The following is a 22,710-nucleotide window of genomic DNA, read 5'->3' as shown; positions in this document are numbered from 1 at the left end:
GTCTAAGAAGTATTTATTATTAATAGCTGTTACTTTCCTCCAAAGCTCCATGCTTCTGAAAATGGAAAGACATCTTCTTTATTTATATATAAAGTGGGGAGAAGAACTACAGGGTAATTTTTTAAAGCAAGAGATGCCATTAATATACCTTCCGGTCAGTCTTATTTCTTGAATGGCATGTACTCAGGCTGCCAGTCAGTGTAGACAAAACTAAGCTAGATGGGGCAATTATGTGACTGGGTATAAGGAAGCTTCCTATGTTCCTATCCGCAGGTAAGCCTCAGAAGAGGAGGCAGCTAATACCAAGAGTGTGTTCATTGTGCTCCTTTGGCAGCTGCCTATGCAGTGTTTAATTCAAAGGTCCGGCCAGGATGTGCTGCATGAATTGTGCTGAGAAACATAATAGGTTTCTGAATGCATTCAGGTGGGGTCGTTGGAAACAATGGAATATAAAATCCAGATTTCCATTCTGTTCCCAACCACTGATGGGCACCATCAGAACTAGCAGCACCAGAACTAGGCATCAGTTCAACCGAGTAGAACTGTTTAGAAGACCTATATGCAGTCTCATACTGTACAGACATGCATGGGTCAGGGGCTCTGACTCACTAAAGAAACAAATTCTTTCCAGTAGCACCTTAGAGACCAACTTTGTTATTGGTATGAGCTTTCGTGTGCATGCACACTTCTTCAGATAAATCACTAAAGAATGATTTTTTTCATGCTGGGACATTTCAAGAAATGAGTTGTTAGCACTATAGAATTCATACATGTGTTTGTGTTGTAAACAGATTGTGATATAACAGCACTATCCTAGGTGCAGTGAGTTGCCTCAATTGTAATTGACGTGTAAGTCCCTTGGTAGCAGACATTTTTAATGATGTCAATGCATACTTTCTTATTAATCTTCCTTGCTAGGGCTGTGTCGATCAGCAAATGATTATCATTCATTTTCCTGACAAATCTATCAAGGTCATTCATTATTGTTCCACACACAAAAAAAGAATCTTCTTTTAAACTAAGATTAATGACTTGCTGTTTTGTTGTCAGGCTGGCTGAGCAAGAGGAAATGAAATTAACAATGAACCCCTACAAACATGTCACTACACTAATTTATTGGGGAAATATTTTAAAATGTTATCTGAAATATAGTGGGTTTAAAAAGAAAACCTGCTTCTATGGCACATTTTTAGTACTGTAAGCAAAAAAAACCCTCTACAAATTTGAGGAAGATGGGCATCAGATTTGCAAATCACTTTTCATCTTTTATGCACTACTCCCTATAAATTCTAAATATATAGAGGAGTTAATAAGATGACTTTCTCACCAATTAAGGCATTCATCTTTATTACACTGCAATCCATTTTGTCCAACACCAAGAAAATCCTTCCATGCTCGTTCATTCAAATTTAAAAAGACTTTCAGCTGCTAGAGACCATTCAGATCAGATAATTACCTTCCATTTCCAGCCTGAAATCCAAACTTTGTTCAGATTATTATACTGGCAAACTACAATGGCACATTAAAAACAACACAGTATTCTGGGATGTTTTCTTACAATGTTAGCAAGCACTAAATAGTATACGGCAGTAGTTTTCTTAAAATAGTTGAAAAACTCTTTTGTAAGAACAGTTCCTTTGCTATGCAAGCACAACTGGGGTATGTGTGTTGCAGCGCTACACCACCACCTCATGTCAGGTGATGTCACACAACCATGTACCTAGGAACCCTGGCCCAGTCAGGTTTGTGAAACCTGCATGGGTGTTCAAAAATGTACATATTTTCATCTTACACACTGTATGGGTTTGTGGTGGTAACACCAGTGTACATGCAGCTGAAAGGGGATGCGGGTGGTGCTGTGGTCCAAACCACTGAGCCTCTTTGGCTTGCCAATCAGAAGGTTGGCAGTTCGAATCCACCCAACAGGGTGAGCTCCCATTGCTCTGTCCCAGCTCCTGCCAACCTAGCAGTTCAAAAGCACACCAGTGCAATTAGATAAATAGGTATCTCTGCGGTGGGAAGGTAAACAGCGTTTCTGTGTGTTCTAGCTTCCATCATGGTATTCCGTTGTGCCAGAAGCGGTTTAGTCATGCTGGCCACATCACCCAGAAAGCTGTCTGTGACCAAAGCCCGCTCCCTCAGCCTGAAGTAAGATGAGTGCCGCACCCCGTGGTCGCCTTTGACTGGACTTAACTGTCCAGGGGCCCTTTACCTTTTACACGCAGCCGCCATCCTTGTTCTGGAAAGTGTGGCACTCTGCTAAGGCAAGAGTTCAGAAGTGTCGTCTTCTCAGTTTGGCACAGCTAAGGAGCTGGAAGTGAGTGGCAGAATCTCTCACTGTTGTTTAAAGGGCAGTTCCCACAAGTGGTCTGCTAACTGAGCGATATTACTGGGTGAACTGAGAGGTGACAAAATGCTACGTAGCTTTTGCAGAGCAATGGAAGCACTAGTGGGACAGAGGCAGTCACATTTCAGTAACTCAGTGCTGCTGAAACAGTTTAGCACAATGCGGTGGGGCAGGCAGCACTGCCCTTAAGTATCGGCCACACTGAAACTGTTACGCTAGAGTTCTCATTGTCCAGAAGAAGAGAAAATCCACCTCTGTACAAGCGAAAAGATGGTCCCTGGTGAGATGGTGATTCCTATCTACCATAGTCTGCATTTAAGCAAGGAGATGGTGAAGAATGTGTATGATAACTGCCAATGGAATTGATTCCAAGAGGTGGTTCCTCATCAACAGAGGCAAAAGCATTTTTCACTCTTTCTCTGTTGCCTGTGGGTTCTGTTCAAACCATTTTGTATTGTGTCTGGGTCATTCATCTTATCACAATGATACGACTGGGTTTAAAACTCAGTCGGAAAAAAGCTACCCTACACATGTGTTACCACTGAAGTAGCAAGCAGACTTCAGAGATGTTGGGGCTTTTTACACAGAGGGCATAAGAGAAAGCACAAAACAACCCACACCAATTAAAAAAATTTAAACTGTTTATATTGCTGTAACTGCCCTGGGATCTTCTAGTGAAGGGCAGGTAATAAATCTAATGATGATAATAATATTCTGCATGTAAAAGTACAAACAATTGCAGTACTCTTTAGAGGCTTCTGAAGATATTCTACTCTTCATACAAATAAACCACATAATTTTCTGCAGTGCTGAGACCTGCAGCAAATCAACTTGCTAAGCAAATATATTGCCCAAAGCTTCACTTTTTTTCAAAGAGAGACTCACTAGCTGAAGTCATGTAATTGCACAGAGACTTAACAGTGGTGTGGGAAAGGGAAGTTATGTCTCCAACACTTTTTAGGAAAGTATGTTTAATAGATGTTTATTAATTTTTCAAAAGTACAGAAAGGAGGGAGGCTTATCCTTTGCTATCTAGAGGCATAGGAAATGGGAAGAAACAAAGACAACTTTCTTTTAAAAATTACAGCTTGAATGTGGAGAAAAATACCACTAGAAACATCTCAAGATATTTTATTCCAGTTTTTGCTGTGAATTGGTGGAGCTCCCTTGTTAGGAAATTAATGGAAACTCAAGCCACTTCTTTGGAATAATGTAATTACTGTTACGCCTTTTTAATTGTTGCTTAAAATGGGAGTCGTAAGGGAACCTTCAGCAATGAGTCCTGATCACTTACACGTGGGACTTGTAATCGTTTCTGTTGGTGCAACTGTTTACAACTGATGGGGACAGAAGCACTGTGTTGGAAGCTCCAGCAAACCACCATTTTAGTTTTTTTGTTATCCTACAGCCATCATCTCTGAAGATTTACAGACAGGCATAAAACAGATTACTGTTATAATTTCTTAGTGTCTGCAGGGCTAAAAAGTTTGGAGAACTTTAAAGGTTATTTGAGAGAGAGTGAACTGAAGCTTTAATATCGAGAAAAGGGAGGTGGCAGAAACTCAGCTTTTTACTTTAAAAGCTCTGTTTTTCTAGTTGCCTTCTGACATTCATTTGCAGTGAGCCACACGTTTAAGTGCCTTGCTATTTGATCCTCCAAATTCAGTGGAATGGGAATGTGTTTAGGCAGTATTAGCTCTGCATCGTGCTTTTGTGCAGTGTATGCACATCTTGAGATCTCAGAGTGTGCACTGGAAGAGGCCAAATGGGCCACCATTACCAGCATCTCTGGGAGGAGACCAAAGGTAGTCAAAGCAGAATACAACATGAGTACACCATATTCCAGGCCTTCTAAAAGCTCATCCAGATATCCCACATTTTTCTTGATGGTTACTGTAGTGCTCAATATGTAGCAAAGGAAGAACCCTGAAAAGGCAGATCTTGAGTTTTTTTAGTGTATGGCTTCCAAAGGCCTTGAAGCTTTTCTCAGCCATGTGGACTAACATGGTTGAGCATCATTGGGAACACCCGAGGTAAATGGGCTGTGGATTAGAAGCACCGAAACATAGCATTCAGTCTGCAAAATTAGTGGTGCTGAGTGGTGGTTTCATTCCTGCACCAATGGCTATGCTGTCCTTTCAACGGCTTTGTTTAGGAATGGATTTTTAATCAGCAGATGGAACATGATTAAAGCCATGATGATAAATAAACTGCCTCCAATGGTGAAAATTTCAGCAAGGGAAACTTTTAACTTTCACGAAGACAAAAGACATCTGCTATCTTCTCTGTTTAAATCGCATCAAGGTATATAGAGCAGCACAGCAATTTAGAATCCATGCAACTTTCCAAATAGTATCTTAATCTCCAGCCCTTATTTCTGGTGTTAACAATAGAACATTCATTCACTTTTATACCCTAAGCACAAGGCATAATTAAGAAAGCAACTCTCGTGTGTATGCTAAGCCCCTGCCTTGATTGGCCAAATTATCTTAGATTATTTAGAATGCAAGACCCTGGAGCATCCTCCAGGAGTTTTTGTGTTTCTTTGCTATTTTATCTTCTGACAAGTTTCCCGAAATAGAAGAATGGGGTACAGTACAGTCGAGTTGCATTGCAGCCAAGATACTGCCTACACAAATGCCAGGGAGAGAAGCAAAATGAACCCCGAGCATATGGTGCTCTGCTGACAGAGCTAAGAAACCAGTTCTGCATGAGCAGCGAGGAACATCTTGAAGCACACAAGACATATGTGTTTTAGGGAAAAGATTGAAGTGTTTCATAATAGAAAAGGACAAAGTGAAATACAAGTGCTGCATAAAATTTTAATTAAAAACTGGTTTCACCCTTCAACGTGACTAGGCAATATGCTTCACAGATGGATTTCGTATTTTAAGTATTATCCGTACCAAAAAAGTAAATGAGACAAATAAAGTCTTCAAAAATGCCACAGAGGCTAAGATGTATGTAAACACTAGATGATTGTGCAGAAAACAAGGCAGGCAAGGAAAGCAACCTTCTGTCAAATGTTTACTGCTGGAGAGTGGAGAAAGCCAGTTCACACAATTGCAGCTTTTGAATACTTTCATCCTGCTGAAGTCTTTCCCCACCCCAGGAGAGGGCCAACTCACAACTGCCCTGTATTAAGTTTATGCCACACAGATTAAAATGGCAGCTGACAAATTAAAATATATCTGCCTATGAAGACTGAGTTCAGAACTGTAAAAATACAGAATCTTCAATATTAAAATTGAACCAGTTCAGTTTAATTTCTTGTTTGATACTATCTAGAAACTTATCCTCAACCTCGGTGAAATGGGTATATTTACCTGTTTCTTTAAGAGTGATGTATATGGAAAGAACGCTACTGTTGCAACCTAAAATTCATGATTCCTGAGGTACAAACACCAAATATGATTCTTTCTGGATAGTAATCTGCACAAAAAGTAAAGTGTGAAAAAAACTTAACAAGCAAGGATGGAGCTTTAACAGAGCTCAGGAGTAATAGTCCAAGAGGTAGGGTCAAAAAACGCATGTCACAAAAGGTATGGGTATCTAGACATCTTACAATAGTCATGGCATTCCCAAAACTTCCAATCTAATGAGCAACCACTGGAGTGTCTAGCTGGTAACAGCCTCTCCAACTCCCTTTGTGGAACAAGTAATTATTACATCAAGAAGGTACATGGATGAAATAATCTGTATCTGTTGGGGAATCACACACACAATTTCAAACTACCAATCTGACTGCTTTTGTTGGGTTTCTTTAAAAAATAAACTATTTTTAGATCAATGGGTATAGATGTTTAAAAAAAAAGAAAAAAAAGAAGAAGGGTGAAATGCCTCCAAAAAGGGGCAATAGGGACTGCTAATTACATAACTGCTACATGGCTGAAACAGGTACTACTTGATAGAAACCAAATTACTGCGTCATAAACCCCCACTCTATTATTTTATATCAGGCCAATCCCAGATCAGAAAATGTAATTTAACAATTTCCACTGTACAAAATTGGAACTATGTAAGTCAATTCTCAGACTGTGAACTGCCTTAGCATTTATTTACTTAGTAATTACTTTAACTTGAAGATATTTTGGCTTCAGGAAAAGAATCATTTATCTGATATTTTATCACAGGGGTGGGGAAACTTTTTTGGTTGGCAGGCCAGATTCTTATTTCCCCAATCCTGCCAAGCCGAATTCTATTGGTGGGCAGCCACCTGCCAGCACAATGACATCAGATGATGCAATGCTTTGAAGCCACAATTGTTGGGGTTTCAAAGCACAGCATGGTTTATTTGAAAGTCCTTTTGCAAACAGCCCCATACTGCTCTTTCAACCTCTGACAATGAGAGGGTCAAAGAAAAGTGTGTGGCTGCTGGAAAAGGGGATTTCAAACCAAGAGTCTTGGTGCACCACAGAAAAAAACCAAGGTTGACTAAGGGGAGAAATGGAAACAAGACAATATGCCAGTGTTTAGAATCAGGAGTGAGGAAAAGAAAACCAGCCTGCGGTTTACATTCCTTCATGGGCAACCTTTTCAGGGTTGCATACCAATGGCAAAAGTTGGTGGAGAAATTGATCTAACACTTACCTTTGTATATTAAGCTACATTCCTGCCACATGAATATCTGAGGTTTCACACACAACACACACACATCCTCCATTAAAACAAGCAAGGGGTACTGTCACAATTCAAGGACACATTCCAGCCTAGCAAAAGTGTTCAAGGACAGCACAGTATAAAGTTGGTCAGTAGCCTGGGGTAGAGTCCTGAGAGCCTGATAGAGAGGCTTCAAGAGCTGCATTTGACCCAGGGCCTGAGGGTCACATCCCATGCTCAAAGTTCCAGCTTCTTAACAGTGTTCCAGTAAAAATCTTCCTAGCACTTAACAAGAGTGCTGCTTTCCTACCTCTCCAGAATATAATAGAATGTGCATGCCTAATTTTCTCTTCCAGTAGGAGCTGTGCAAAGTTAAACTCAAACCATCAGTACAATCAGACCATGTAAGTTTCAAACTGAAAGAACTAATAAAAGGAAACTTGGGAATCTTTGGCTCATTTATTTATTGTGATGAATAGCCTAAACCTCTCCCCACTGCTGTTACTAGGTAAGATTTCAGCGTCTTTGTGCTTTAGGAGAGGACTTGACACTTTTGTCTCCATTAACTGAAAGTCAATGCTCAAGTAATTAATGTCTAAGGCATTTTAAGAGTTCTGCATAACTTTTCTTCCTAACTTTACTAAAAACCTTTTTCCTTCCTAACATTATTTAAAAAAACCTTTTGTTGCTTGCAGTACAAAAACATTCTAACAACTTCACAGCTGTCTAATGCATTTACAATTGCTAGAGGAGCACCACGTTGCTTTAACATACGTCAGGAAAGTCACTCAGAAATGCAGGGACTCTCCAAAATTGTGATAGTCTTTAACTATCCATACTTTAAATGTTTGCTAGCATATCACCAGATGTTCTAGCAATTATCATGGCCACTATGATACATTATTATTGAGCCAGAAAAGGCAAGTAAGCAACTGAACCTGGTCATCAGATTTAAAGAGAACCAATCAATATTTTAAAAGTCTAGCTCACTCAAGACCAAGGCCAATACAATCGTACCTCCGCTTACGTATCCCTCCAGTTACGTAAACTTCAGGATACGTAAGCGGCAAACCCAGAAGTATATTTCCAGGTTTTTGCCCAGCGCGCATGTGCAGAAGTGGTAGACCACTTCTGCGCATGCAAAGAAGCGATCTACCGTCATGTGCACAGAAGCGGTCTCTCCAGTTGTGAAAACCTTGGGATCTGGCTGGACCTCCAGAACGGATCCCGTCTGCAACCGGAGGTACCACTGTATATATTGTTAGTACAGTATACATAGGAAATTATATTTTTACACAGACCAAATATATATTACATGAATACAGTAATTCTCAAAAGACACTTCACGCTGGAATATTTTTTCACACAATCACAAGTTACCAAGGTATAAATTTATCAGATTTCAGACTCTGGTATGTATTTGGAATGAAAGGAATGAAAAACCACTCAATATCAATTAGGATGAGCAAAGCTGAATTTCTTCCCATCTGGAACTCAACCAGGTTTTATGTGCAGAAGAGAAGTGAATATATGGCAAAGGATTCTGGAGAAGAGCAAGGCACAATCCAGAGAAATTTCCCCTCAGAAGGCCCACTAAAATGGGGGATCTACCCAATAACAAAGTAGTTTTATTATTAACTGTGACATATTTAGCTTTGTAAGCAGCTTTATTTCAGCACAGTTCACTATCTTAAAATACCACCAATTATTCCAATACTCAAGGAAAAAAATCTTGAACGTGGTGGAACAGGTATACCTTTGAAAGATTAGAAACACACAGCGACTGAGTGGAAGCCATTACAGTGTCATTTTGCACATCAAAAAGTCATTTTGAAAGCCCTCACTGACTTCAGGTGTGCCGAAACAAGACCCAGTTTACACCAGCTGAGCCCTAAATCAGTGAAAGTTGAGAACAGCATGAATGGCAGGCCCTATAGACATAAATATTACACTTGCACTCTCTCAGTGGACCCTGACAGCTTTAACATTAGGCTCCATCACACAAAGAACAGTGGTTGTTTATTTCTGACAGCTACATGATTAAAAACCAGTAAACCAGGAAGGCTACAGCAAAGTCTTTTTTTCTTTTTCTTTTTTAGATGTTGGGCTTCTTAAAAAGAGGTGCATGTTTTTAACACAATGATAAATCACGTTTATGACAAAATCTGTCAAAGGTTCACAAACATTCATTTCTGTATCACTGTGTGGTAAGAAGGCACAAGGTTTGATCCACAGGGTTCTAACAACACAAATAGAAGGAATACTTTACAGGTTAAAAGCTCACACTGCAGCATAACGTCATACCTACAAAATTCACTTCTATATACAAAGAACAAAACAAAACCATATAAGATCTGAAGCATCTAGAACCCTTGATTCATCAGGAATATCCCAAATGGGTAACGTAGTGTGAATAGTGAAAACCGTATTGCACTGATCCAGCAAGTTTGTTCCAGATGAGGGAATGTGATTTAACTCTGCCCCCTTTCTGCTACAACTTCATCTTGCATTTCCATGTGTCTGGACCAGAGTCCTCCACTGAAATGAATAGGAAGCACCCTCATCTGACAGATTTGCAGCTGTCCAACCACACATGGATTTTTGGATCAGCATATAGAACTTCCAGACTATACCAAACCTCCATGCATTTTTGGAAATCCCACGGCATTCTTAAAATTATTTTCAAAATGAACCCAATACAAACCCAATTTCCAAACGGGCTGAGCTAAATCCAGATTGGCTGGATAAGACAACCAGAGGTGCTAAATTGAATAAAAGATTACAGGGGTCTAGCTAAGCCCCGCCCTGCATAATCAACCACATGACACAGTGCATATACACTATTTGAATGGAAATGCCCATAAATATTTTTTTGTGGGGGCCAAAGCCCCCCCAGCCCCTAAGGGCTGGGTCCTATGAAAACAACATATGCTTGCAATACAATTAATATGCTAATATTTAGGCATATCTCACTGATCACTAGAAGCTTCTGCCCGAGGAATTAACCACTCAGGGTGACTTCAGCCACCATATCTTAAACTAGCCATTGAGAATTTCACCATTATTTTGTTGCTGAGATTTGGTGTTCATCTGTGATAAAGATCTTGTGATTTGAAGGGATATTACGATTCCATAGTATAATGCTAAATTTCCATTTGGTAAATTGTTCTCTACATCCATCCTCTGTTGCACTTATATGAAAACTGCATCGAAAGTGGCTAACTTGTTCATCACTGCACACCACACGCGCTTAGAAATTTTAAGATACTTAAATCCACAAAGCATTTGGGATTCCTTTTACATTCCTTTCGATTTCTGAGCTCACGGAGCACATTGTCAACACTTTTTCAATATAAGGAATTGCTGCTTTATGCTGATTACATTTTTATATTGTTTGCAGAAAATACCATGCCTGGCAGGAATTTTCGCATGCTGCAACACTACTTATTTATTATGGAAAGAAAAGATTTCTTCTCTAAATTCCAGCTCACTCTTCATTGAACCAGTTTTTTCTGCACTTGAGTAGACAGCTCTTTTTAAGATGCAAAATGAAGCTGGTGGAATTGTGCCATCTCCTGCCACCAACACACCACTTTGTGGATGACAAAAGATAAGGAACAAGCACAGAAAAATGTTATTTAAAGCGCTGCTTGGGAACTTGGACATTTGCATTTGATAGAAGGGATTTAAATTGTATTAGAAGGCAAGGTGCACTAAACAATTACTGTTTATTACTATGTTGGTTCATTGCCTGAAATGTTACTTATCACACCCTGCAAGTCAAAGAGGAGACAGAGTCTGCCCTATGCACACTGCTGTTTGCCAGCTAACAGAAGGTTAGCCAACCACAGAAAGTGATTTGGGGATTATACCTGGGTAAGGATGAGGAATTTCTACCTGCTTTCATATCTCAAATAATCATTAACATTCAACAGACTGTATTATTCTACAACTTTTAGAATTATATAATTAACATGCCCAGGGCTTGTAGGCAGAGACAGGTGAAGCAGAAAAGTGAGGGATATTTGTGGGGCCAAATATTATGGGCAGAAACAGGTGCAACTTCACCCCAAAATCTTGAAACAGTCCAAGTGTTCCATCAGTTACTGCGGTGATAAAAATACAAGGGGAAAGATCTATTCCTGGATGTTTGGTGATGCTCCTCTTTTGTCTTGACATCTATCACTAGGAACTCAACCTATTGCGCAAAGTGATTCTTAGGGAACTACTGGAAAAAGAGTGACCAGAGCGCGAGTACCATTGAATTAAGTGGGACTTAGCTCTGAAATAGACCACACATGGGTTTGCACTATTGATGTAAATGACCATTCAAAGGCTGCAATTCTAAATACACTTACTAGAGAGTAAGCCCCATTCAACACAGTAGGGCTTACTTCTGAGTAAATATCTCTAGGAACAGGATTGTGCTGTAGCAATATTCTATAACAGGCATAGGCAAACTCGGGAATTGTAGTCCCAAAACATCTGGAGGGCCGAGTTTGCCTATGCCTGTTCTATAATAATGTCCTACACCTCTGTGTGTAAGTCATTCTGCTTAAATTCTGAATTGCTTTGCTGGTGTGGAGGAGGAGTTGTGTAAAAGCCAAGGAGGAGGGAAAAGGTATTGGACAGCGCTAGCTCTCCAATGCTTCAATTGCATAGGCGAAAAGCCACAGCTTTGCCTTGCTACAGGGAAATCAACACCCTGTGATACCAATAACTCACTCTCATCTCAGCTCTAGCTACACCTCATACATCTGAAAGACCACCATGCTCAACAGGCCTGAAAGCAAAAGGCAAAGAATTAAAGGGTAATACAGAGAGGGCAAGCCACCAAACAAGGTACTCACAATACCTTCCCACCTATTGGCATTAATTTGTTCTGTTCACATAATAATTTAAATAATAATTTTATCATTTATTCCCCACCCATCTGGCTGGGCTTCCCCAGCCACTCTGGGCGGCTCATATGCATCCCAACATATGTATCCCAACCCGACATTCCAAAAGTACACTACATGACCTGTATGGATCATAAGTAATTGTTGGCTATAATGTTTTGCTGGGTTTCATCCACCTTTCTGTAAATTCATCCATATGCTGGAATTACAACTTTTCTGTGTCCACTACACTATCTCCTGGTCCATCTGCAGGAACAATTCAAAGTGGTGGTACTTACGTAAATGACTTCAGACCTGGATAACTGAAAGACCACCTTCTAACACAGGATCCTGCTTCAATCCTGCATTTGTTATTTTAGGTACCTCTCTGGATCCCACCACCATCCAGCATGAGATGAGTGATGACCAGAGAGGGCCCTTCTGAGTTGTGGCATTCGGCTTATGGAATGCCATCTCCAGGAAGGCTTGCCTGGCACCCCGTATTATTATGTTGAGCTCTATGGAAGATTTGGAAAATAAATAATAATAGTGCCCTGTGATTTCCACTACATGCAACCTGTCAGTTTTGCTGAGGGGTGGTATAAAAATACTTCTAACGGGTTGGACTCCCAAGTCCCATCAGCCTCCGCTGGCTGGCCAATGGTCAAGAATGATGAGAGTTGCAATCCAGCAACACTTTCAGGCCTGTAAGTTACCTGCCCATGCTTTAAATAAATCCATCGACATCTGACAATATGTAGATGTCTGTACAGAGCTGGCAGAGATAGGAGACTTTCTGAAAGACACAATATAAAATGGAGATAGGCAGGCAGTAATCTTGTGCATTGCGTACCCTTCACACTGTTTTCAGATACATCTGAAACCACCTTTGGGCATCTATTATTTCTATGCTCTAATGATATAAGTATTCCAAAAGGAGTATGTTTACTTCTTTCCTTTCTGACAAGAAGTAGAAGCCAAACACCCCTGCCTCTATAAATTTCTGAATGCCTAAAGAGCAGGCAGCCTGCCCTTATTTGTTAGCATGGGATATACTCAGTGGAAGGCTGGAAAGGTTTCTTCTCAGGGGATGTTTCAAAACTGCTGGTGAACATTTGGTGGCCTTTAGAAGAGAGATGCCCGCTCTGCCAATGCCGCTCTGCCAATACATCCCTTGAGCCTGTAAGAACAGACTCCAAATTTGATCAGTTTGAGGTGCAGAACATTCATAATGTTTGCATTTGGGTGGGTGCACTAGCTGATGTGCTCGAAGCCTTGCTCTTTTTCATATCCAATAATGCACTGATATATCTCTGATGCAGTCTGAAAGGACACTGGGTCCTATTTGATGAAGGGATGATTGGGAGCAAATATAAGGGAAGTGATATACTGCTGATGTAATTAAGCTAAAAGAGGATTACAAATAGAAGCATAATGATTAAAAAATAGCAGAGAGAAAGGAGGAAGATGTAGCCCATCGGTGTGCAGAAGACTGGCACAGTTGGCTTACTTCACCCATGCCTGACAATAACAACAACAAAAAATTTGCTGGCAAAAACACACACACAAAACCACTTGATTTTTACACCAAAATATGGAAGGTCTATTGTTCACATGACAATATTTCAGGTCTTATAAATCAATTATGAATACTGTATTAGGCTTCTTATGTTCACTCTCCCTCATCCCCAACTCTCATATGTCCATGGCTTCCCCACCACTTGCCCAGAGACCATTGCAAGATCCACAGATTTTCGGTGACATGCTGAATGATATAACACCCCTGAAAAAGAGCCCAACAGATACTTTTCAGTAGCACAGTATTGGAAACACATTGCAACCATAGAACAACTGTTTCCACATGTGCCTCTATTAGTGCTCTAGGCAAGACACATACCTACATGGACAGCGATGTAGTGGAGATGTGTGCAATTTATCCTAATTCAATTGGAAGCCAGATGCTTTAGAAATGGGGAGCCAAAACTACTAACATGCCTATAAATCCCATAAACAAACAATGTACCCTACTTAAAACCCTCCAGATTTTATTTATTTTCCTGTTGAGAGTCCCAGCCTCAGAATTTCACAAACGCATATAAAAACGGAGAGAGAGAGAGAGAGAGAGAGAGAGAAACATTTGTTAGACACACAACATTTTCATTAAAAATATTTATCTTTTATACTGTTCATTTTCACCTGCATCACTATCAGGAATTTATTTATTCTTTGATTTTGATCCAGAAGCTTTTCGGTACATATTTCGATAGATTTTCTGCAGACTGTCTTCAAAGATTGCTCTGTGGGGTTTGCTTTTGTATTCTGCAGCTTGACTAGTCCAATACTCATCATCATCCAGTTGAACCATAATGCTCTGCCGTATAGATGAACTAGTAATACCCCAAAAAACCCCAAACACACATCTATTAAAATGTGATCTTTTGAAAAAGGAAAAGAGTGAAGGACATTTATTATTTGATTACTCTTTGATTACTCTTTAAGTAGCATAGGCGCCTACAAGGTTTGTTTACACGGCTATTTCCAAAATAGACAATATTAAAGAAAACCTGTCCTGACTGCACTTTCTGAGTATACTCTACAGGTGTCTCACCTCAGAAATATACTGGATCCTTCTATAATTTCATAAATATGGAAAGTGACTGTTCAGTGTCATTTCTTTCTATGTGCAGATATGTTTGTATTCACTTGATTAGTTTCTGATACAGTCACTTTGTCAATCACCTCGGCATCTACGAGCCCAAGATTATTTTTATAGGTTTTGATCCACCCAGTCTCCAACACGCACCTGGTGGCTTCTGAGCTTTTTCTTCATGGTGAGATACTGCACCACTGAATTAAGTTACTATTTGGACAGGGCCGATTATATTGGTCTTCCATAACAAGCACTCTGATAGACCCTAGCTACATGCCTGCTATAGTCACCTACCCTAATAGTATGGAATGCTACCATGCGAATAGTGGCTCCCAAGTCACAGTTTTCTACACTGCTCTCATAATAATAATAATAATAATAATAATAATAATAATAATAATAATAATAATAAATTTTATTTATATCCCGCCCTCCCCAGCCGAAGCCGGGCTCAGGGCGGCTAACAACAATCAAATAATCAGTCAAATAATCACACAATCTAAAAATATTTCATTATAAAAATTAATTAAATCAAATTGATGGCAAAATTCTGTGCAGGTTGCCAGAGGAGGGAGTCAGGCTGCGCCCTGACCAAAGGCCTGGAGGAACAACTCTGTCTTGCAGGCCCTGCGGAAAGATGTCAGGTCCCGCAGGGCCCTAGTCTCTTGTGACACAGCATTCCACCAGATTGGAGCCGCAGCCGAGAAGGCCCTGGCTCTAGTTGAGGCCAGCCTAACCTCTTTGAGGCCTGGGACCTTGAGGATGTTATTATTTGCAGACCGTAGGTTTCTCTGTGGGGCATACCAGGAGAGGCGGTCCCGTAGCTACGAGGGTCCTAGGCCGTATAGGGCTTTAAAGGTTAAAACCAGCACCTTAAACCTGATCCTGTACTCCACCGGGAGCCAGTGCAGCTGGTATAGTACCGGATGAATGTGCTCTCGCAGCGAAGACCCCGTAAGGAGTCTCGCCGCGGCATTCTGCACCCGCTGGAGTTTCTGGGTCAGTCTCAAGGGCAGCCCCACGTAGAGCGAGTTACAATAATCCAGTCTGGAGGTGACCGTCGCATGGATCACAGTGGCTAGGTCAGGACGAGAGAGATAAGGGGCCAACTGCTTAGCTTGGCGGAGATGAAAAAATGCCGCCTTTGTTATAGCTGTAATCTGCGCCTCCATAGAGAGGGAGGTATCGAAGATTACACCCAAACTCTTAACGGACGGTGCTGGCACTAATTGCACCCCCGCAAGAGATGGGAGTTGCCCCCTCGATCCCATATCGTCCCGCCCCAGCCAGAGGACCTCTGTCTTCGAAGGATTTAACTTCAACCGGCTCCCACGTAACCATCCAGCCACAGCTTCCAGACATCTGGTCAGTGTGTCTGGGGCCGAGTCAGGATGGCCATCCATCAACAGATAGAGTTGGGTGTCATCAGCATACTGATGGCAACCTAGCCCAGAACTCCGGACAAGCTGGGCGAGGGGGCGCATAAAGATGTTAAAAAGCATCGGGGAGAAATTGCACCCTGGGGCACTCCACACACCAAGGAGTGGCGTGATGACAATTCCCCCCCAAGCGCCACCCTCTGTCCCCGACCAGAGAGAAACGAGCGCAGCCATTGAAGGACTGTGCCCTGGATCCCCACGTCGGCAAGGTGGTGGTCCAGGAGTTCGTGATCGACCATGTCAAAGGCTGCTGACAGATCTAGAAGAATCAGCAGCCCCGACCCGCCTCGATCCAGCTGCCTGCGGAGATCATCTGTTAGGGCGACCAGAGCCGTCTCGGTCCCATGACCAGCACGGAAGCCGGACTGGAATGGATCCAGAGCAGATGTTTCATCCAGAAACCTACCAAGCTGTTCAGCAACCGCTCTCTCAATCACCTTACCCAGGAATGGAAGATTCGAGACCGGGCGGTAATTGGATAGATCTGAGGGATCTAATGATGTTTTCTTTAAGAGCGGACGCACCACCGCCTCCTTCAGTTCCCCTGGGAATATCCCGGTGCCAAGGGACAAATTGATGATATCCCCCAGGGGGCCCCGCACCTTGTCTGGACACGCTCTAATCAGCCATGACGGGCACGGGTCAAGAGGACAGGTGGTGGGCTTTCCAGCTTGGAGGAATCTGTCCACATCGGCTGGAGATATCCGGTCAAAGTGGTCCAATACTGGACCTGAGGACAGTCGAGGGGCCTCCAGTTCCTTTATTGTATCCAAATTGGCAGGGATACTGGTCATTTCAACTAGTAGATGAGTCAGCATCTCCTGGATGGCTTTCACTGGTCAAGATAAATATCATACCTGCTTGAGAGTTGATTGTGCCCTAAGCACCTTGTCAGCATTTGAGTGCAAGACCCACTGCTTGATTCAAATACCAAGTTTTCCATAATTCTGTCCTGACCTCTAATCTAAGAAGCAGCTTGGAACTTAAGTCCGGCTGAATGCAGATAATTTTTAAATGTAGGTGATAACTTGCATCACAGCAGGCAGCATATGATTTATCCTTTAGATGAGAGACAACTGGATTGACCAGCAGATTAGTTTCATTTTGCCCTGAGGGGAGCAGAGAAGAAGCGGATACTGCTGCTTCTAAACTCTTGTATTGTCTATTTTATTGTAACCTTTTAATTATTGCTTATTGTGCCAACAGTCTTATGTGAGGTCCACCTATTTAAGGTATATTAATACCATAAATAAAACACACACACATATATACATATTTCGTGGATGCTAAAGTGGATGAGAAAAAGGAACTGTTTATCAGTGCTATATAGCCATGTAATGGCCCTTTTAAAGAAGACCATGATAAAACTTGCAGGCTTTAGCTTTATATTTGAAGCCCAGCTGAAGGTAAAATGCAGTGAATGGAGACAGAACAGGAGCACAGTATGAGGAATAGCACCCATAACTCTGGTTCCATAAAATCCAGACTTTTTCACCTAGAACCACAGTCATCATGACAGTCTGAGATACGCTCATGAAAAGCGGCAGCACGTCCTGTGATTTCCACGTCAACATACTGACAATGTCACACTTTTTGAGTGTGCTCACTTTTGGTGCAGGGCCATTAGTCATCCCTTCCTCATAAGAAATTCAACAGTGGAACGGACATAGCTACATCCATGTTAGAAAAACGTCAGTCTGCCGCCTTAACTGGAAACTATCCTGACAAGCTGAGCTGAAGTGATCTGGGGATTACATGCACAAATCATATTAAGAGCAGGGTAGCTGCACTCAGCTCCACTTTCGGAAATACCTGTCATATACCTGTCACATGCTTTTGTTCCATCTCCTTTAGAGTCCCACAAGTTCCTTTCAAAGTCACTTGCACTTTAAATATTTCAGCATCACGGACCTTCTGTGCAGTCCCAATGGTTTTCAATCATTTACTTTAGTGTGAACATTTGGTCAGCAAAACTACATTCTCCTCTGAACTCTGCCTTGGTACGGTTATTTATGAGGACACTGGCAGACTTCAAGCTGTCAGAATGTCCTTGAGTCCCTTTCTTTATCCCCAACTCTCACGACTGCTCCACAGAATGTGATGAACCCATCAATACCCAGACCCTACTTGCATATGACATTTCAAAGTCCATCGTTTTCGCTAATGCTGTGGCAGTAGTTGTTGCAGATTCTTTATTCATGCCTGTAGGTCCCAAAATGATCCCCGTGTCCCAAACTATCACCAGACATATGCACATAGCTTTGCTTGCATCAGCTGACAAGACGAGGCTTAGAGTATGAGAGGCAGGGGAGGTGTTGACAGGATAGTAAGAGAAGCAGCCCTGGCTTCTCATATTATTCTGGCAACATGAAAAGGAAGAGAATAGCGGCAGATTAAAGCAATAGACTTAAGAGTGCCTAGGGTTATGGTGGGCTGTGCTTCAAGTGTAAACCAATTCTGTGCATGGATTGGTTTAGAAAGTTATACAAGTCTAGTTCACTTGTATAATTTATTCCAGCTGCAACAGGCATAGATAAGGAGTATTTTGGTAACAATTGCAGTGACAGCAGTGAATGGAAAAGCTAAGTATGGACTAGGACAAGGGGGTATAATAGGAATAGGAGCTTTACCTGCTCTGAAGATCACTGTGGCTTAAACGGTCTCTGTCTGAAATGTCTTTCTTCTTACTGGAATCTTCTGTCTTACTTGAGTCTCTTGACTTGGCAGAATCATCTTTTGACAAACAACTCTCATCCTAAGGAATCAATACAAAGATGAGAATCTCATGTGACTGAAAAATGTAGTCCTTTAAAAAAAGAAACACAATTATATGTATTTTTATTTCATTAAAAAATTAAATCTTGATCAAAACGAACACTTAACAGCCCCCAGAGACATGAAAACAGTGGCAATGCAGCGTAAGGTAAGCAAACTACTGGCTCTTCCATTGACATGTGCGGAAGGGATGGGAACGAGAAAAAAGAAAGGGTAAGGAAGAAAAGGGAGCATCTGGAAATGGGTGGCCAGAGGTCACCATGTGATCCTGTTGAGGACCCAAAGGTACAATGGGTTTCACAAAGCAATTTGTACATAAAGACATAATGTCATGAATAGTTCCATGACAGATACAATGTTCAATGGCAAAAATTGTTCATATATGTTATAAAAGTTATCCCCATGTACTAATGAAAGGAAACATTTTTTTAAAAAGCGGGGGTGGGTGAGTATTTTCTCCATAACACTTTAGGGGGAAACGTACAAAAGTTAGCCTTTGCCTTGCACTGTGAGTCCTTAAAATATTTCTCACTCGTTTATGGATCTCTTCTCCATTTACTGTTGCACTCCAGCCAGAACGAAACCTATAATCAAAAGAGAAAAAGGGAAGGTTTTAAGTTATGGGCACCATTTGATCTTTAGAAATGGATACAAGGTCAAATGGTTCTCTATTATGATAGCCTCATTTTATCAAGTGTAAAACTTACTGTTAATTCCAGTAACGTATAGTATATATTCTGCAATGTATGCTACATTAGAGGAATATATTAAGCAAATATTGATTTCTGCATATTCATTATCTAAATATCTAAAATATTCAAAAAAGAAATATAAGTATTGATGTTTACTAAATGATGGGGCAAAGAGATGTACAGCACAATGCTAAACATAGTTACGAAGCATGATTTCAACATGACTTTGAAGCCAAGTGTGCTTCATTCTCCAACTATCTGATGCATTGTATTTGTCACAAACTGAAGCTTCCTGTAATTGTCACAATATTAGCCCTGAGAGGGACAAAGTGAGGACTAATATCGCCCCTTAAAACAAAAAACCCCTGTAAATCCCTATGGACATTTCTTTAGTGAAATGACAAAATAATCCACTAGTGTGCGCTGTGGCATAAGAAATGTTCACTCATCACACACACCTCAATTTTCTACATTCAAAAATTTAGGTATTAATGAAAACAGTATCAGCTCCTTTTTAATTGTCTAATTTTAGACATAACTATAAAACCTAATCCACACTTTAAGCCATTACATTAATATTTACACCACCCAAAGTCACCATACAACAAAGCTAAAGCTAAAATTTAACACCCATAATCTAAATTGAAACCATTTTATGATGTGCAACTCCTACTGGAGTTATTCTCTGAAGCTCATTTTCAAAAAGCAATTTCTTAAAACTATAAATAAACAGAATTTCTAAAGCATAAAGACTCAAATAATGCTTGTGCAAAACCGCCAACTTCTTACATATGGGATTAAGGTGTTGGTAGTTTCTTGCAGTGCTGCCAGAATGGTCGTATTATTTTACTCTGACAAAACCAAATAAACTTCTACAACTGTATTCTTTGTCATACTTCCAATTTTCCTCGGGACTAGCAAACATTCTGCAGTTACATCAGTTTAAATTGTTTATCGATTCCAATAGATTGTATAAACACTTTGGATATATAGCTCGGTGACCTAGAGTAAGCCAGATCAATATAGAACTACTCATAATTCATTTCAAAGATGCTATGTCGAGAGCAATCAACAGAACAAACTATTTTCTGTTGTAATGTAGCTAAAAGCATTTTCCCTCTTTTATAAGGACTTTTAAAAAATGATAAGCAGAGTTGTATTTTTCAGCAAAAAGAATCAAGGAACAAATCCAGAAATCTTATCAATGTGGCCAATCTAAATTTTACATATTCATCAGGATAAAGTAGACAATTTAAGTGAAATCCTATTCATGTCTACTCTGAAGTAAATTCAAAATGAGTCTTACTTGCAGGTAAGTGCCTATATGACCGCAGCCTCAGATGTACAAAAAATAAGATTTGTCCACATGGACTGTTTAAATAGAAGCTTACCACTCTATAGTTTGCAATGGGTGTGTATTTTCAGAGACAGCATTTCTAGCAATAAGTGTTCAAATCCTCTATTAGCAAAGAATACTAATGTATCTCATATCAACAAAGTAATTACAGGCACATTCTGCAAAAATCATTTGTGGATCTTAATGTGGTGCTTTCCCCCTGCCATAGTGTATCACAACAAGAATTGCAATTGCACTTCTGTGGCTTCCATGAAGAATTTATCAGTTTCAAAAGGCAGAGGATTTGTGCTGAGAGGAGAAGGAGAAAAAAACATACAAGGACAAACTATCACAGGGTAAAAATCAATAAAGTACTATAGTAGCAGATGCACATCTACTGAGCAAGCAACTATTGTAGAAAGGGTGGGGGAGAGAAGGGGAGAAATTGCTCCATGGATAACTACAACTGCAAAAGCAAATCTCTGAGAACTTACCAATGCAATTATGCTCATTAACAAAACCAGATTTAATTTAAACGTAATATGGCCTAGCAAGAGTCATTCAGTACACAAGGAGCACTTTTAGATGCCAAGAAATTAGCCCTGGAATAATCCAATGGAAGGCAGCTATATTAAACCATACGAAATCAGAAACAATGCAACAAGAATTAATTAAATCAAACAGAGATTAGATAAAATGAGGTCACTTATGATTCCCCCTTCCAGTGAATTCAGGCCTGATTTACACATTAGGCTGGGCTTAAGGAGGGAACACAGGAAATGAAGACTCCCTGTGCCTGCTCAGGGGCCTCCCATCCTTCACTTTGTCCCATAATCCTAGAAAGGAAAGAGATTTAGATACCATTTCAGGTTCACCGTGGTCATTCTTGCCAGAAAAAGGGATGTGTTTGTGCTGCTTGTAATTTTCTTTCTGCAGGTAAATGCAGTTGGGTGTGCGGTGGAAAGAGCGCTGCTAAAAAGAAAAGCTTTTCTACAGCTTTCTGTCTCCCTATCAACAGCACACTACAGCTTTCCAAGTTAAGTACAAAATGTTTACCTGCCTGAACACCTGTATTTAAAAGAGTTGCTCATGGCTTGGATACTGGGCCTCCCCACCAAACGACTCATCCAGAAGGCACTGCCACACCACAACCAGTGCGGAGGAAGGTAGCCAATGCCTCGCCTTGCCCACAGAACAATGGACACTATGATGGGAAAAATGGGCCCAAGTGCTTGTGGATATCCTGCGCTACCATACCAGCTCTTGGAAAGTTGTATGAACAGATCACCTCCGGAAAGCATTAAAAACACAAATGGAGGCTGCCAAACCTACTGCCATTTCAAGTAAAATCACTCCATCTGTTTTGACAAATATTTCACAGTAGTCTGAATATGAAAGGAAGTAGGTTAGAGCATCTGGCATACAAAGAATGATGTGGTGAGCATTACAATAACCAACCTTCTCAAGAAACACTTTGGAAATCTATTGTTCTGACCTACAGCAGACAAGATCAAGTCTTGATGAACCATATCAGACAAGTTACAGAGGCCAAGAGTAACTGCTCGTGATGAGCTGCACCTTTCCGTTTCTCTAGGCCAGCCAGGCAGTTTTTGATACCTGTCAACTGCAGAACAGACAAGGTCACATCACGCTGGGTGAATCAATCCCCAAGATATGCAGTCCCCTATAACGACAGGAAACTGTACGCCTCTCTCTATGCCTGTATCACCTCGTAGAATCATTGGCACTCTGCTCACAGCTCCATCTCAATGACTGAGATCTGTAGCCGAGAGAATCCATTTTCTAGCTTACTGAGATGTCTTTACGTAAGATGGATATCTGTATCAGACTGCCTTATTTGTAGCTCAGACTCTTATTGTCTTCTAAGGCCACATCTTCACCTCAGTTGCTGCTATTCAGAATCAGCACGAAACAGAGAAGAGCATTGCATGCTTGTTGTGGGGAAATCTTGAGGCAGGACTCCTTTTAGTC

General features: G+C 40.8%; 1 protein-coding gene across 1 annotated transcript in view; it reads right to left on the bottom strand.

The window, feature by feature from the left end:
* Window positions 1-13,854: 13,854 nt before the first annotated feature.
* Window positions 13,855-22,710, bottom strand: part of SPATA6 (spermatogenesis associated 6) — a 30,768-nt gene continuing 21,912 nt past the window's right edge. Inside the window, exons 11-13 of the mRNA XM_082226789.1 lie at window positions 19,175-19,274; window positions 18,546-18,670; window positions 13,855-14,213 (exon numbers count right to left, since the gene is read on the bottom strand). Of these exons, the coding sequence (XP_082082915.1) occupies window positions 14,042-14,213; window positions 18,546-18,670; window positions 19,175-19,274 (397 nt within the window). The 3' untranslated portion in view covers window positions 13,855-14,041. The remainder of the gene's footprint in view (window positions 14,214-18,545; window positions 18,671-19,174; window positions 19,275-22,710) is intronic.

The sequence above is a fragment of the Podarcis vaucheri genome (assembly GCF_965113315.1).
Source record: "Podarcis vaucheri genome assembly, chromosome: 6".
Taxonomy (NCBI): Eukaryota; Metazoa; Chordata; class Lepidosauria; order Squamata; family Lacertidae; genus Podarcis; species Podarcis vaucheri.
Note: the sequence above shows the minus strand (reverse complement) of the source record. Positions and strands in the feature narration are given on the sequence as shown.